Source organism: Eptatretus burgeri, chromosome 16 (assembly GCF_056783735.1).
Source record: "Eptatretus burgeri isolate ZD-2024b chromosome 16, Ebu_testis_v1, whole genome shotgun sequence".
Classification (NCBI taxonomy): Eukaryota; Metazoa; Chordata; class Myxini; order Myxiniformes; family Myxinidae; genus Eptatretus; species Eptatretus burgeri.
Window position 1 is genome coordinate 46,193,891 of NC_140976.1, and position 15,310 is coordinate 46,209,200.

The 15,310-nt window shown below is 41.6% G+C and overlaps 1 protein-coding gene across 6 annotated transcripts in view; it reads right to left on the reverse strand.

Annotated features, from left to right (window-relative positions):
- Window positions 1-1,675: 1,675 nt before the first annotated feature.
- Window positions 1,676-15,310, reverse strand: part of LOC147011019 (uncharacterized) — a 192,033-nt gene continuing 178,398 nt past the window's right edge. For 5 of the 6 annotated variants that reach the window (XM_085859131.1, XM_085859128.1, XM_085859130.1 and 2 more), the window contains 3 exons: window positions 9,917-10,201; window positions 5,079-5,290; window positions 1,676-4,942 (listed from right to left, as the gene is read on the reverse strand). In XM_085859131.1, coding sequence (XP_085715257.1) covers window positions 2,975-4,942; window positions 5,079-5,290; window positions 9,917-10,201 — 2,465 coding nt within the window. In that variant the 3' untranslated portion in view covers window positions 1,676-2,974. The remainder of the gene's footprint in view (window positions 4,943-5,078; window positions 5,291-9,916; window positions 10,202-15,310) is intronic. The other variant, XM_085859129.1, reaches the window with a different exon arrangement.

Sequence of the window (15,310 nt, forward strand, 5' to 3'; positions counted from 1 at the left end):
AAAAATTAAAAAAAGAAATAAAACATGTTGAGTTACCAAATCTTCCACGCAACTGTTGTGTAAATAAACAGGCCAAAGTTTAAAATACCGACATGAATGCAAATCAAAGGCATTCCACAATAGCTTCTCTGTTGAAATAGGTGAGAGGCGAATCACGTGACGACTTGCTTACAAGGCATTAAAAATAAAGAATCCAGCAAACGTTTCCATAAAAGCTTGCATTTATCAAATAAGGCACACCACGAAATGTGAGCAAAAATGGAGGATATCCAAACAGAAATTATTGGACAATATGGAGGTAATGATAACTAGTCACGGGACAGTCGGAGTAAAGTTCTCACAAAATGATGAGGAGAGTGCAGGGACAGGCCGGTAGTTTTGAAAGAGATGAAAAACTTTAGGACAAAATTGGAAACGTCAGAAATTCTTGCAGGCAACCCCTCCCCCCTAAAAAAACAACAACAAACAAACAACAACAACAACAACAAAAAAACGTCATTACCTGTATTCCACCTGCTTAAAAAAAAAACTTTGGATGGATTCCTCACATGCAAATTAAGTACTGCTGGGACCTATCCCCCCAAAATAATCTGAATGATTTCAGTTGGATTGAGAAAGTAACAAACACAAAACACCCGTTCAATTACAACTTTGGAAAGGGTTAGTACCGAGTTCCATGCTTGAAATAATATTAATAAAACACTTATCTAAGGCTCATTTACAGTTTGGATAAAACCACATCAGAACCAGAGGGCAACATTCACACCATGCCCTGCGTGCACTCTGTCCAAAAGTAAAAAAAAAAAAAACAGAAAGAAAGAAAAAAGTTATATATATACATGTATGTGTATATATATATATATATATATATATATATATATATATATATATATATATATATACATATATACATATATACATATATACATATATACATATATATACATATATATATACATATATATACATACATATATATACATATATATACATATATATACATATATATACATATATATACACATATATATATATATATATATATATATATATATATATATATATATATATATATATATATATATATATATATATATATATACATAGTTTAAATATATGTAAACAATATTGAAACAAACCAACACAACACAATAAATCAAAGGCTCAGCATTCTTCATTATAGATGGTAAACAAAGGGTAACTACTTTTGGTTTCATTAATGGTGAGAGAGTCCCCCTCACCTCTCTCTCCCCTTCTCCCCACACTCTACTTTCAAAGACACATTGTTGTAAAAATGTATTAAAGCAAGTGAAAGTCGAGAAAAAGTAAGTTTGTGGTTTATCATGAAACAAAAATTGATCATTGCTTTGGGGAAGATAATGCAAAATGTACAACATGCAACTTCACCGATACGTGGAACAAAGTTGCCAAAGTAAAATGAATGATTTGCTTTGAATGGGGGATTGTACGACACCTCCTTAGCAATGTTTCCACACGTGAGACAACTGGGTGGTGTAAAGTTTTCACAGATTTTCTCGGCTTTGATGCAAGATTTACCTCCTTTATCCACAACAATTGGATTTCTAAAATGTCTGCTTATTGCTTGAGCAGTCAAGGAAAATCGAAGCAAAACAACCACACCCTCCCTCCCTCCCTACCCCCAACCCCTCTCCCCCCACCCAACATGTCCACTGTAAAATCATCAAAAGCAAAGGTGTACATTCCAAATCATTACGATCACGACAGATATCGATCAGCACAATAGGTTGAGCTCTGACGGACTCCGCTCCAGAATTCACTACACCGTCGACGTAGCACATGCAGCAAAAGGAACATGGCAATTAATATTTAGACTCCTGAGGCAAGTTTTGGCATCAAATCAAGTAATGCAAGACTGAAAAATGTACTTCGTACTCTATGGCTTGGGTTTCTTGCACAATGTGATGGAGAGATGATTGCGTACGAGAGATAGGGGGAGACAGCTGATGTATTCCGTTCGCTCTTGAGCTCATAAATGCATGCACGTAGTTATCCCCCCTTCCCCCCCCCCCCAAAATAAGGGGAAAGCAAAGCACAACTAATTAATAAATTAATATGCACCCTCAGAAAAAAAAAAAGTCATTCAAAACAGAGGTTGAACCTCTAAATAGTAAAAATTAAAATTGAAATACAAAGTCAGTAATGGGAAGAGCAATTACATTGCTAAATGAAGGTAGCATCAGTGCTGAGGCAGAATTACATCCATAGTGTGACTAGTCCTTCCTTATGGTGGTCTACACAGACCTGAATTTGCACCTGGATTTTCAAAAGATAACCAGGATGTCACTCTCCGAGAAATCTAGTCAGGCACCAAACCCAGTTGGACCGGATGAGCGCGAGGAAATAACATTACAAATGGCAACAAATTGTGGCGTTTCCTGCACTCTGCTGCATCCGACAATGCCGGCAGCTTTGTGGGCTTGGCAGAACTGATAGCTTTCACGGAGCTATTCACGACGTCATCACACCACTTGCATTCAGACTGTTGATTGTTCCTCCTTGTCACAGATCACATTAGTGCAACCTTCTGCCCCTTGTTCTGTTCCTGATAATAAAATTGCACAACATTTAAAAAAGGGGAGCTTGGGCGAAAAAACAACAACAACAACACGGCCGAAAAGGTTGTTTGAACACCAAGCAGTCTCCCATTTATCATCCTTTCAGTGTTACCAAATTCAGTACAAACTTTAGCTCAGACAAACTTTTCACTCGATCCATGTCTTTTGGTCATCGAGACACTGACAGTGGTGAGACCATTGCAATTCAAAAAAGTAAGTAAGTGGAATCAAGCAAAAGTAGTCGTTTCTCTTTTTGAGGAGGAAGGATAATCCAGCTTCGTATCTACACTCGAGAACAAGGAGAGAAAGAGCTTCCGTGGCTTTCGGGAAAAGTGCCAAAAGACTGCCATTTATTGTCAATGAGCAGTATCGATGTATTATACGGTATTATGTTGCGGACTGCTAGTTCGCTTTTTCTCAACAGTTTTCCTCAATCTCCAAAGAGGATGCGTCTTTCTATGCTGTCGGTGGATAGGTTGCAGATAGTTTGAGCAATGTTGTATCGGACATGTTATCTCTTTCAATGACCGACTGTCTCCCTCGGTTTGTTCATGCACAGCATAACCGGAGTGATCAGTCTGAAGCGAAGACAGGCCATCAGCTGAACTTGGCGAGGAGCTCGGCCCATTGGTACACACTGCATTGTGGGCTCCCGAGACGCAGGTCAAAAGCAAACCTGCTTGATTCATGAACACAGTCTCTGCAGCTTTAGCACCAATAGTGGGAGATTCATTGGGTAGCAGAGACTCCAACGAGTTGAGCTTTGCGAGAGTGTGAGAGCGTTTCATGCAAGATCCCGTAGCCAGGCCCACCTGGTGTTTCACAGGCAAGGGGTCATCCACTTGTGTGCAAACGTGCCCAATTGTCCATGGTCGGCCACTACCTCCTACGACACTGTTTCCAGTCATGTTGGCATAGGGAGCTGGGCAAAAGAGCTGTGGGTTTATGGAACATACCGCAGTCCTTTTGTCACGTACTCTGTCAACTGTTGTTGCTGCTCCAGTTACCGTTTCTTTGGCACATTCGACATTATGATCTTTTAGTTCAGGCACAATCAAGGATGGTGTTGTTATCTTGAACAAAGAATCTACATTGCCATTGTTCACAAGGCCCAAAACCTGAAGCTTAGAAGCTGGCTCCTTAATATCTGTAAGGCTTTGCGCCCACGGGTCAGTGCTTTGCATTTCAGTCTCAACAACTTTAGTTATAACTGGGCCTGGAGATGAAGCAAGATGCCCAAAAAGCTCCTTGGAATGCTTTGTAAGAACAGCCGATTCCTCGAGCTGAAGAGGAGAGTGCTGAAATGGTGGATGTGTGGCAGCTGGATTTCCTTCACTGGTAGAACCAATATGGCTGCTCGTTCCACCATGTTTTTCTTCTGAATGTCTTGGCTCTTCCTTCATTGCATCTGGATGTAGAGATGTCTGACCTGACCAGATGTCTGCATACTCAATAATTTCAATTCTCTGAGATGGCAATGGAGTGTCACAGAAACCAAATTTTGTTTTCTCTGCAGCTTGTGCAAAATGATCTTTATTAGTGCTTTCGGTTGAAAGATTCTGAAGTTTAGATTCCCGTATATTACTTGACAATGGGCAGCATCTTGGCCGCACCAATGGGGCGGTCTCTGTCAAGGCCTCATTTGCATTTTCGGTCTTGATTTCACCAGTGGTCACTTTTGGCTCGACGCATTCCCTTTGCCCTTTCCCTGAGATGTCTATGAATTCGGCCTCCGTTCCTTCCATGTTTTTCCTTTTCTCCATTTCAACAGGTCTTTCGCTGCGAGAGATACGATGACAGACAGAGCTGCAGGTTATCTCCTGCTCCTTTAGACGTTCCTCCAGCTCAAGGGTAGCGCGTCGTACAGTGCCACACCTCAAGCTTCGATCGCTGCATAAACTAACAGAACGTCGAGGCTTGCAGAAGGCACCGGCCTTCTTGACCTTTTCTGGAATCGGGGCTCCAGGAGTCAAAACATCACACAGTTCGTTGAAGTGATATCGTTTCTCGTTTTTACAAGCTTCTTCATCCGTGACAAGTTGTTCAGGACTGAGCCTTTGCCTTCCTGTTGGATTCAAAGATGAGAAAGATGATGATGCATCAAGTGAAAGAGCATGGCAGCAGCTCAGAGACGTGGGTGTGGCAGGAGGTGGCATATTTGCAGTATCTTGCACTGTGGTCGAGTCTGGACTGCAATTTGCGCTCTGACTTGTAGGACCAGATTTGACATCTGATTGGCATCTGGAACAGGCCGAAAACCTTTGACTTTTCACAACCTCCATTTCAGTCACGAGGACCTTTACACTCAATGGCTGCATGGCGGATGACACGATACAGTCTGCATCCTGAATGGCAACAAAGACAAATATAAAGATGGATGAGCAATATCATTCATTTTCTCCAAGTTCTGTTTTAGTTTTGAATTATAAAAAAGCAACCATTCAGAGAGAACCACTGTTCACTTTGGAATCCATCATCTACCTGAGACATATGGTTGGTATTGTTGTTATTGTTGTTGCCATTTCCTGGATTGCTGTCAACAATAACAATGGATGTTGAAGGCCTCCTCAAATTTCCACTTTCTTGAGTATTCTCATTCGATGATGTTTGGACTGTTGCTTCACGACCCTGGACAGTAAATTCATCTGTCCGTGATGGTAGCTTCTCACGGTCCTTCCACTCCTGAGATAATTCTGAAAGACAAAAAGGATAATGATACAACAATTAATTTCAATACACGGTACCTGCACATAAACCAAATGCAAAAATAACATCATATTGAAGAAAGTGCTTCACCAACTTTGCTATAGTTCAACCTGTTTGAAGGTAATAAATATTGAAACTATGGAGTTTTTTTCTAAGGAAATACAAGGAAATTATGCACAGGAGGAGGCCATTCGGCCCATCATGCCTGCATCACACCAATACTAGATTGAATAAATCCATCAATACGCCTTCCCTTCGTGTGCAGCCTTTTGGCTGCGATACTGGTACTCATTTCGCTGACCTTGGAAGGACTTGGAAGGACTAACAGACTGAGTCAACCCCCCGGGTGTTAATTCAGCAGACAATGGGGCTTGAACTCAGGACCCCAGGACCCCAAGCCACCACCCTAACCACTAAACCAACACCAGGTTCGAAAAACACATCTTATATATGTTCGCAGACACACTCTGTAAAAACAAACATGTGATTGAACACTTTTCCTCATCACAAGAAATAACTAGAATGGGCACTCGGTAGAGCGCATACCTTCGCCGCCGCAACTTTTTTCCGGGCACATTTGAAAAACGTCATTTTAAAACGTCCATTACGTCACAACCGTCAGTCCGATTGACGTCAAATTTGGTGTGTAACCTTCTTGAAGGCAGTCCAACAAAATGGAATGATAAACGCTGAAAAATTAAAAAGTTGAAAAATGACGTCATCTTTTAACGTCATTTTGACGCACTTCCGGGGACATCACGTCCAATCGGGGACTACCATTCTGAAAGCTCGTAGTTCACTGAATGTTTTAACGTTGGTTTCATGTCAATAGCTCTATTAGATCTGAAGCTATGCCTACAAGTATATTTTGACCTTGAGTGTGACCCTGACCTTGACTACAGAGTTAATTGGCAAAACCTGTACATCAATAAACAGATATTTTGGTACTGATCCTAATGCCTGGATTTGGGAGACTTTGCTTTATAAATTATATAGATATTTGAATGTAAAATATCAGGACATTTTAGCCACAATTGAAAAACGTCATGTTCAAACATCAATGACGTCATAACGGTCAGTCCGATCGAAGTCAAATTTGGTGTGTGACGTCCTTAAGGTAAGTCCTACAAAACAGTATGATCAAAACTGATGAGATCGAAAATTGAAAATTTACGTCATCTTGTGACGTCATTTAGACGCACTTCCGATGAAGTTACGTCAAATCCGACACTACATATCCGAAAGGTATCTCGTCATGGAACAATATGGCGGTGGTTGCATGTCGATAGCTGTATTATGAAGGAAGTTATGCTCAAAAGAGTGTTTTTGACCTTTTCATGACCTTGACCTTGACCTTTGACCCGATCGCTCCCAAAATCTAATCAAATCGTCTTTGGATACTCACGAATCATCCCACCAAATTTCATGCAATTCGGTTTAATACTTTCTGAGTTATGCGAATAACAAACAAACACACATATTCACAAATAAATAAATACACAGCGACCAAAACATAACCTTTCGCAGAATGCGAAGGTAATTATGTATTTCAAGAGGATTTGAACTCAGGACTACAAGGCAACAAACTTAGCGTTGAGCTAAATGTCAATACTGTGAGTTCTTGAGGTGAGTTCACAATACTGTGCAGTCTTGAGGAACAACAATGACATGGCTGGGGTCAGTGAGCAGCAAATTTGATTCGGCATGATGTAAAATGTCGCAATATTTTGGTTCAACTTTATAATTCAATCGAAAGGTTCGAGAAAAAAAATTCCACACGTTTACCACCGTTGATGACTACCAGATGCAATCGGGACAAATTCAGAGCCAAAATACTGTTAAATGGCAGGTTTATTTTCCAACGTATGTTCCGATTCGTGTTTAAAATGTAACATTCAATTGAAATTAAGGTGTTCCCTGATCATAAACTTCCTCCTCCCTAATGTGCAGCACAAGACTGCAGGTAGCATCATTGTCTGGGGGCGCTGCTGTGCCGCTGATGCAATGCCCCCGTGACCAGCACGCTGGTACTCATTTTGCCAAACTCGGAAGGATGACAGGATGAGTCAACCCTACCTGGTGTTAACTCAACAGCCCGACAGGGGCTTGAACTCAAGATCTTAGAATCCTAAGCCAGCCACCTCACCAATTAGCCAACATCAAGCTGACATTTGTAGAGGAATGGACAGACAGACAGACAGAACCAACTGCCTAACTCCGCTTTTCACTTCGTGCACACAGGGTAACAATGTAATGAGTTTCCAACTCAAGCACAGTTTGTTTCCACGTTGGAAAATAGCATTATTTACTCGACACAAGAGCCTGGTGTTGGCTTAGCGGTTTGGGTGGTGGCTTGGGATCCTGGGGTCCTGAGTTCGAGCCCTGTTGGCTGCTGAATTATCACCAGGGGGTTGACTGAGCCTGTCATCCTTCTGATGTCGGCGAAATGAGCACCAGTGTACTGGTATGGTAATAGGGGCACTGCATCAGCGGCATAGCCGTGCCCCTAACCAATGATGCAACCAGCAACCAAAAAGGCAGCACACAATGGGAACTAGACACAGAAGGTGGTGGTGGGGGGATGTGGGGGGGGGGAGGTGGTTTTGGGGCAAACTTGATAAAGTGAATATAAAAGGGGTAAGGGGGCACAACAGGAGAGAAAAAGGACTGCAGGGAGTATGGGGAGGGGAGAAAAAAAGAGAATTGGACAGATATGGGGATAGGGGGAAAGGAGCATGCTTAAGAATATGGTTGGGGACATGGTTGAGAAGGGGTGGGTGGAGGTAATCGTGATCAAAGTTTTGCGATATTTGGCGATTTGATATCTATTTTGTCAGCCCCTAAATGCTCCAACATTTACATGCATAACATCCAAGGATGGCAGATGTCAGTGGTTGCATCTTTACCAGAGCTGTTTCCTCATAAAATATCGCTTAAAATGCTGTTTTAGGAAGAGTGGCAGCAGTATCTGCTGCAGATTAAAGTCTTATTGATAGGAGGGAATGTCAAGTTCCCAATCTTGTTTGAAAGAATGTCAATTTAAACTAGAAAGTAGAATTTGACGTGAATGTGTTAATGGATATGCCTCTGCCCATGTTAGGTGTCAACCCTGCACTGTTACGTTTGACCTCAATTGAAGGTCACATGGAAAATTTAAGGTCCTGTGAGAGATAGAGACAGCGCGACAGGAAAAGACAGATACGTAGAAGAGAGACATCATCAGATGATTCGAACTCGAGTTATGGTCTGCAAAATGATTTTCAATGGGCAAATGACCTTTGATCTGTTCAATCCAAAATTGAATCAGTTCAACTTTGTATAGCAAGTCCATACGTGTGTCAAGTATATTTGAAATCTCTTGAGTGGTTCATATGTTATTGCAGTAACAAAGATTTTCAATGAAAGGGAACTTGAGCAGAGGCCTTTGACCTTTTCAGTTCATCTTCGCATTACAGTCCATAGTTATGATAAATTTGGTCAAAAACCCTTCAGCGGTTCACCAGTTATCACGGTAACGAAAATATACTACTTTTACATAAGGGGCACATACATGACCTTTGACCCCAAAATCTAAACAGTTCATCTTTGCATCACAATACACCTTTGTTACAGGTTTCGTTAAAACAAATTCCTTCAATGGTTCACAAGTTATCGTGGTAATAAAATCATCATGCACAGACGGACAAACCAAAACATTATGCCTTCAGCATACAAATGGCATACTTTAGCCACGTCTCTTCCCACCTGCCAGCATAAAGATCCCACCGTTTACTTCGTAAAGAGGAGGCAAGCCATCACCGGCACCCTGAACAAATTGCAAATTCCTGCTCTAACCTACAGGGGGCACTGCATCAGCGGTAGAGTTGTGCCCCTGGCAAATGATGCGACTCGCAGCCATGTGCTGCATCTGGAAGAAGGAGCAGCCATGTCGCCACTGCAGGTCGTTCATGCCACCACCCCCACACGTAACCAGATTCCCAATAAAATACTATTTCAAAAATTCAAAATCTTCCTCTGCAGCTGTTTTATCCTCGCTCACTCTCTCCATCCTGTCACTTCTGATATCTTCTCACCACCACACTCTCTACTCTCATAATCATTGCTCAAAATGCATCATTTCCACAACCTCCATCTCTCCCTCATCATCCGCCCAATTTCTTTCCACGACCCCTTTTTGTCTTTCTTGCCCAGTACCGCCAGAGCTTCTGTCTACCTTACCTTCACTGCCATCCCCTCTTTGTCATCTTTTTATTTTTAACTGCATTATTATATCTCCTTGTCATGACGTTTGCAGCCCCTACTTGGCTAAAAGATGCCAGAGCGAACAACAATTTATGGATGGGAATGTGACATGGATACGAATGACTCGGTTGCATTTCTCTCTGCTGGATGTCCCCCGAATATTCTTGCATAAAAAAAGTTTCATTTCATGTGCAGTACATAGCTCGTGCAAAGTCTCATCACATAACACGGTATCTCTGAGAAAGCAATGTCTCACGTCCTTCAAACGCGTGTCGAATTTTTTTTGCTTCGGAGAAGCAAATCAAAGAAAACCTACACATAGAATTTACAGAATTTTATAAAGTTAAAATTAAAGAAGGTAGATTCCTAACCTTTGAACTTCTCCCTGGCACTAAAGAAATCAATCTTGTCGTCGGTGCAGTTGGCAGCGAAAGATGAGGCTGTGGGTGATGGTGTTCCAAGAGTTGACGCATGGGGCGGTGAAGTCGAAGTTGAGGTGTGTGGCGTAGTGTGTGGTGAAGTGGAGGTTTGGCACGTTGATATATTTGCCATATCTCCTGATGTTGACTCATCAGAAACAAGTTGGTAACAGCTGGTGTTGCCCTCAGTGCTCTCCACGTCTTTCAAGAAGCCTGTCGAATCAAGACCATTGAAAGCTGTTTGGAACAAACATCCATGTTTATTAAAAATAAAAAACACGTGTGAACAACAACACTTCTCAATACTTTTTCCACCAAAAAAAATTGTTCACTCCCATGCTCAATTGATGAGGGTTGTTCGAAAAGCTTTCAAGTTACCAGAGAAGGGATGCCATTACAAATATCTTCCCCCAGATTCAATCTTGCTCAGTATGGACATGAAACCACTGATACGTCTTTGTACTTTTCAGATTGCTTCAAGTTAACGAGGGCAAAGCATGCTTGAAAATGGAGAAACATGAGCTTTGTGATGTAATCAAGTTTTTGTATACAGCCCAAATAAATTCAAGAATAAATTGTGGGAGCAATGAGAATCAAGAGAAGTAATGCCACCCGACACCAATCAAAATATGGCTGGCCAAATTTAAATGTGGCCGTTAAAGCACGAAAGACAAGCCAATATCTGGAAAGTTAACCAAAGCAGTGGATTAACAAAATGATTTGATGAAACCTCTCATCAAGCATGGTCCAGTATCGGTGGTGTAATGGTTGAAGCTTCCGCTCAGTCTGGGAGGTCGGTGGTTTGAACCCTGGCTGAGTCATACCAAAGACTAACAATATCCCCCTTCCGCCACACGGCGGGGGATAAAAAAAACCGGTGTGTGCCGTTTCCTTGCTTGACGTGTAGCAATTACAAAAGATAGAGCACGTACACAGAACTATAGGTTAGTAATAATAGCATAGACTTTAATGAGCCTAATGGTATCCTCCTGCATTGAAGTTCCTTGTCAGGGAACTCGTATTATTATTATTATTATTATTATTATTATAATGATCCACGAGTCACCTTCTGGCAGGTTGCAGAGTAAGTGGAAGTCAGTGTAGGGAGTGTTGAAAGTTCAAACCGACATCAAGAAACGCCTTCAAGTGAGGAAGGTTGCAGCCTGATGGATTTGTCAATTTCACTCCCATAAACAGAAATAGCAATGTATGGATGTTTCACAGCAACTTCTGGATCGTTTCCAAGAAAATCCACACTATTTTCTGCCTCAAATTGTTATCATGGATGAATGTGTGCTCATCTGGAATCCAAAAGACAGTCTCATAATTGGAAGCATACCAGATGTCCACTTCTCCCTGAAAAATAATGTAAAAAGTATGAGCAGGACAGACTCGACTTCTCTCTTTTTTTTGTTTGATGTTGGGGAAGGTATCTGGAATGTGGTTGGAAGACAAAATAATAATCACAGGAAAATATGAGTTCGATTGGATTTGGGTTAAGTGAAGAAATCAAACATAAGAATCATGTAAAAGAGAGAGAGGTGGAGCTCTCAAGCATTTCTGTTATCAAGACGTGGAAAAAAAACAGAGGGATGGAGGCAATGAGCCCGCTCACACTGCCCAAGTAGAGATCATCGCTGCACATTTGAGCTGTTGCTACATCCACATCATTCACTGAAGTTATCGCCATCAGACTTCTCTTTCCAAAAATGAAGGAGCCCGAGAGAAAGGCATTTTGAATCTGATGAAGAAGTCATTTTTTAATATTTCCCTTGAGAAATGGCTACAGGACCAGGAAACATCTTTTTCCTTGGAAGGCCTACAAAAACTTGTTCACTTATGGAAGAAGAGCATAAATGTCACAAGGGATTATATTTGAGAAATAAAGATTGTGTATATCAAATTTCAAGCACACGACTTCCCCTTCTCCGGTCTGGCTCAAAACCGTTTGAACAACCCTCATAAAACTATTGCTCTTCAAAGTATTATTTTTTGCCAACTGTAACTTCAATAACACAACCAAGAGGCTGTTCAAGATTGATGTGGACTTTTTTATTGCAGAACATGTGAAAATGTGTCAGTTGCTAAAATTGGGCAATTATATAGTTTACAGTGAGCTGGATATACAGTATAATACAGGAAGTAATGTCAATGTTGGTGAAGGCATTTTGGATGAAAAGTAAGACAGCGGTTAATGCAGTCATGTGTGCTGTGGAAAAGGGGTCCCCTGTGAAAGAGAACATCAAACAAGATTAAATTCCGAGGAGATTTCACAATTTAGAGACGGGGTGCCTTTCACATCAGCGTTTAAATGGGACAGTGAGTAGCGATGAAATGGTGAGTGATCTTAAGCATTCTCACGCGCAACCAACTGATGTTCCTCGTGAATATTAAATGTGTTGAACAGGTTAATTTGGAGAATATCTCGATTATGATGAGAAGCTGCAGAAATGGATGTCGGTGTTAGAAGTGTGGATACAATCATTCATTCTCACTTGAAGTTCAATGGGAGTGAAGTCAACGGCATACCATCGCAAGTCCCCACACTTCCCACCGGAAGTAAAGTTCAAATATGGCAAAAGGTTCCACCAGGCATGACCCAATATCAAATATGGAGTTAAACTGACAGGGCACTCTTCGACGTCGCGACGTCGACCGATATGCCTCCGCCGACATCATTACATCATTACATCATTATACATACTTGTACCAAGTTTGATTTATATCCCTTCAAGCTGTTCTCAAGCATCACATTTTTAGCTGACATGATTTCTGACCTTTGACCTCTTGATGCCAAAATCTAATCAATTCATCTTTGCATCATTATGTATACTTGTACCCAGTTTGGTCAAAATCCCATGACTGGTTCACAAGTTACCACGGTAACAGAATTTTTAGCGAATGGGACCTATGACCTTTTGCCCCCATAATTGAATCTGTTCATCTTTGCATCATTATACATACTTGTACCAAGTTTGACTTCAAGCTCTTCAACCGATCATTCTTAAGTTATCACAGCAATGAAAAGCAATCATGGACGGACGGACAACCCCAAAACGTAAAGCCTCCAGCGACTTCTTCAGCAGAGGTCGGAAGCTTTTTAACAGGATCCAAGGCTCGAAGTGGATCATTTTGGAATATTCAAAAAACATATTTGGGTCTGACCTAATCTGTGAACTTCCCAAAAAACATCTCAGGCAGTGGAATATCCTGGATATGGTAATGACAAATTTTACATCCAACTTTTCCTGTTCTTCCTATGCTCCTATTGGCTCACCTGACCATATCATGATCAAAGCCCATATTATCTCTAGCTCTTGTTAGGGAGTGACTTCAAAGCTGCAAAATCAGGCTAGACCAGGCCATCTGGTAGGGACAGCAATCTGCCCTTTTCACAAAGGTGTGTTCTTTTTCCCTCTGGGCTAGCACTCTTACATCACATGCATCTCTTTTGAATTCTGCAGAATGTAAAACTGTCAACATTATTGGCTTCTCCAGCAATCCAGATGAAACACAAGGCCTGTTCATATCACATCCCAGAGAGGTGTGCGGCTGCACTCACAACACACAAAGGATTTTGCTGACTCTTCTCCAGTCTAACCCCTTCTGGTATTGACCCTCTCTACATCCTCCAGAATGCCTGTGAGGTTCCAGTGGCCACACGTAGCTAAACTCCCCAAATCTAGGCTTACTGTTACTCACCCACACCCTTTTGTCCCTCTTTTCTCCTGTTTGTGGAACTACCTTTTGAAGACAGTTCATCATACACTTCCCTCCAAGGCTTCAAAGGGGTGGTACATCGCCATCCCATTTAACATACCCCCCCTCACCATCCTCGAAATCTCCACACGTGATCTTTTGTCTTCCAATTAAACCATACATAACCAATCCTCTTCTTTGCAGGTTATTGTTTTCCTCAATCTATGTTTTCCTCAAAATTCTAAAAACAACAAATTTTTCTCAATCTCAATCAATCTCTATCTCTATCTCTCTATCTCGCTCTCTCTCTCTCTGTCCATTCCCCTGTTTATATACCGACTGTGGTCCCAATGTCAGGATAGAGTGCCTTCAGGAAGTATTCACACCCCTTGACTTTTTCACATTTTGTTGTGATACCGCCTGAATATAAAATGAATTATATTGAGATTTTTTTGTCACCGATCAACACAAAATACCCCATAACAACAAAGTGAAAACTCGATTTTAGAATTTTTTTTTGCAAGATAATTAAAAATTAAAAGCTGAAATGTCTTGCATCAATAAGTATTCAACCCCCTGAATCATTACTTTGTGGAAGCGCCTTTGGCAACGATTAGAGCTTCAAGTCTTCTCGGGTATGTCTGTATCTGCTTTCCATCTGGATTTGGGGATTTTCTCACATTCTTCCTTGCAGATTTGCTCAAGCTCTGTCAAGTTGGATGGGGAGCGTCGGTGAACAGCAATCTTCAGGTCTTTACACAGATTATTAATAGGATTCTCAAGTCGAGGCTTTGGCTGGGCCACTCAAGGAATTTCACGTTCTTGTTCTGAAGCCATTCCAATGTTGCTTTGGCTGTATGCTTGGGGTCATTGTCCTGTTGGAATGTAAATCTTCACCGCAGTCCAAAGGTCTTTTGCACTCTGAAGCAGGTTCTCCTCAAGGATTTGCTTGTATTTGACTCCATTAGTTGTTCCCTCTATCCTTCCAAGTCTCCTAGTCCCTACTGCTGAAAAGTATCCCCATAGCATGATGCTGCCACCACCATGCTTCATGGTAGGAATGGTGTTTGATGGGTGATGAGCTGTGCTTGGTTTCTGCCAGGCATAGTGTTTGCATTCAGGCCAAATAGTTCAATTTTCAGCTCATCAGATCACAGAATATTTGTCCTTATGCTCGCAGTCTTTCACGTGCCTTTTTGCAAATTCCAGGTGTGCTGTGATGTACCTTTTTCTTAGGAGTGGCTTCTGTCTGGCCACTCTCCCATAAAGCCTAGATTTGTAAAGTGCTGCTGAGATTGTTGTCTTTCCTGTGGGTTCTCCCATCTCAGCCAAGGAACTCTAGTTCTGTCAGAGTGGTCATTGTGTTCTTGGTCACCTCCCTGACCAGGTCCTTCGAGCCCGGTTGCTCAGTTTGGTCAGACGGCCAGAGTCTGGTTAGTTCAATATTCTTTCCATTTCCTAATGATGGAGCTCACTGTGCTCTTGGGAACTTTCAACACTCTAGAAATTGTTTTATACTCTTCCCCAGATCTATGCCTCTTCACAATTCTATCTCTCAGTTCTATGGACAGCTCCTTGGACTTCATGGTGGAGTTTCTGCTCTTCCATGCACTGTCAACTGTGGGACCTTATAGAGAAAGGTGTGTT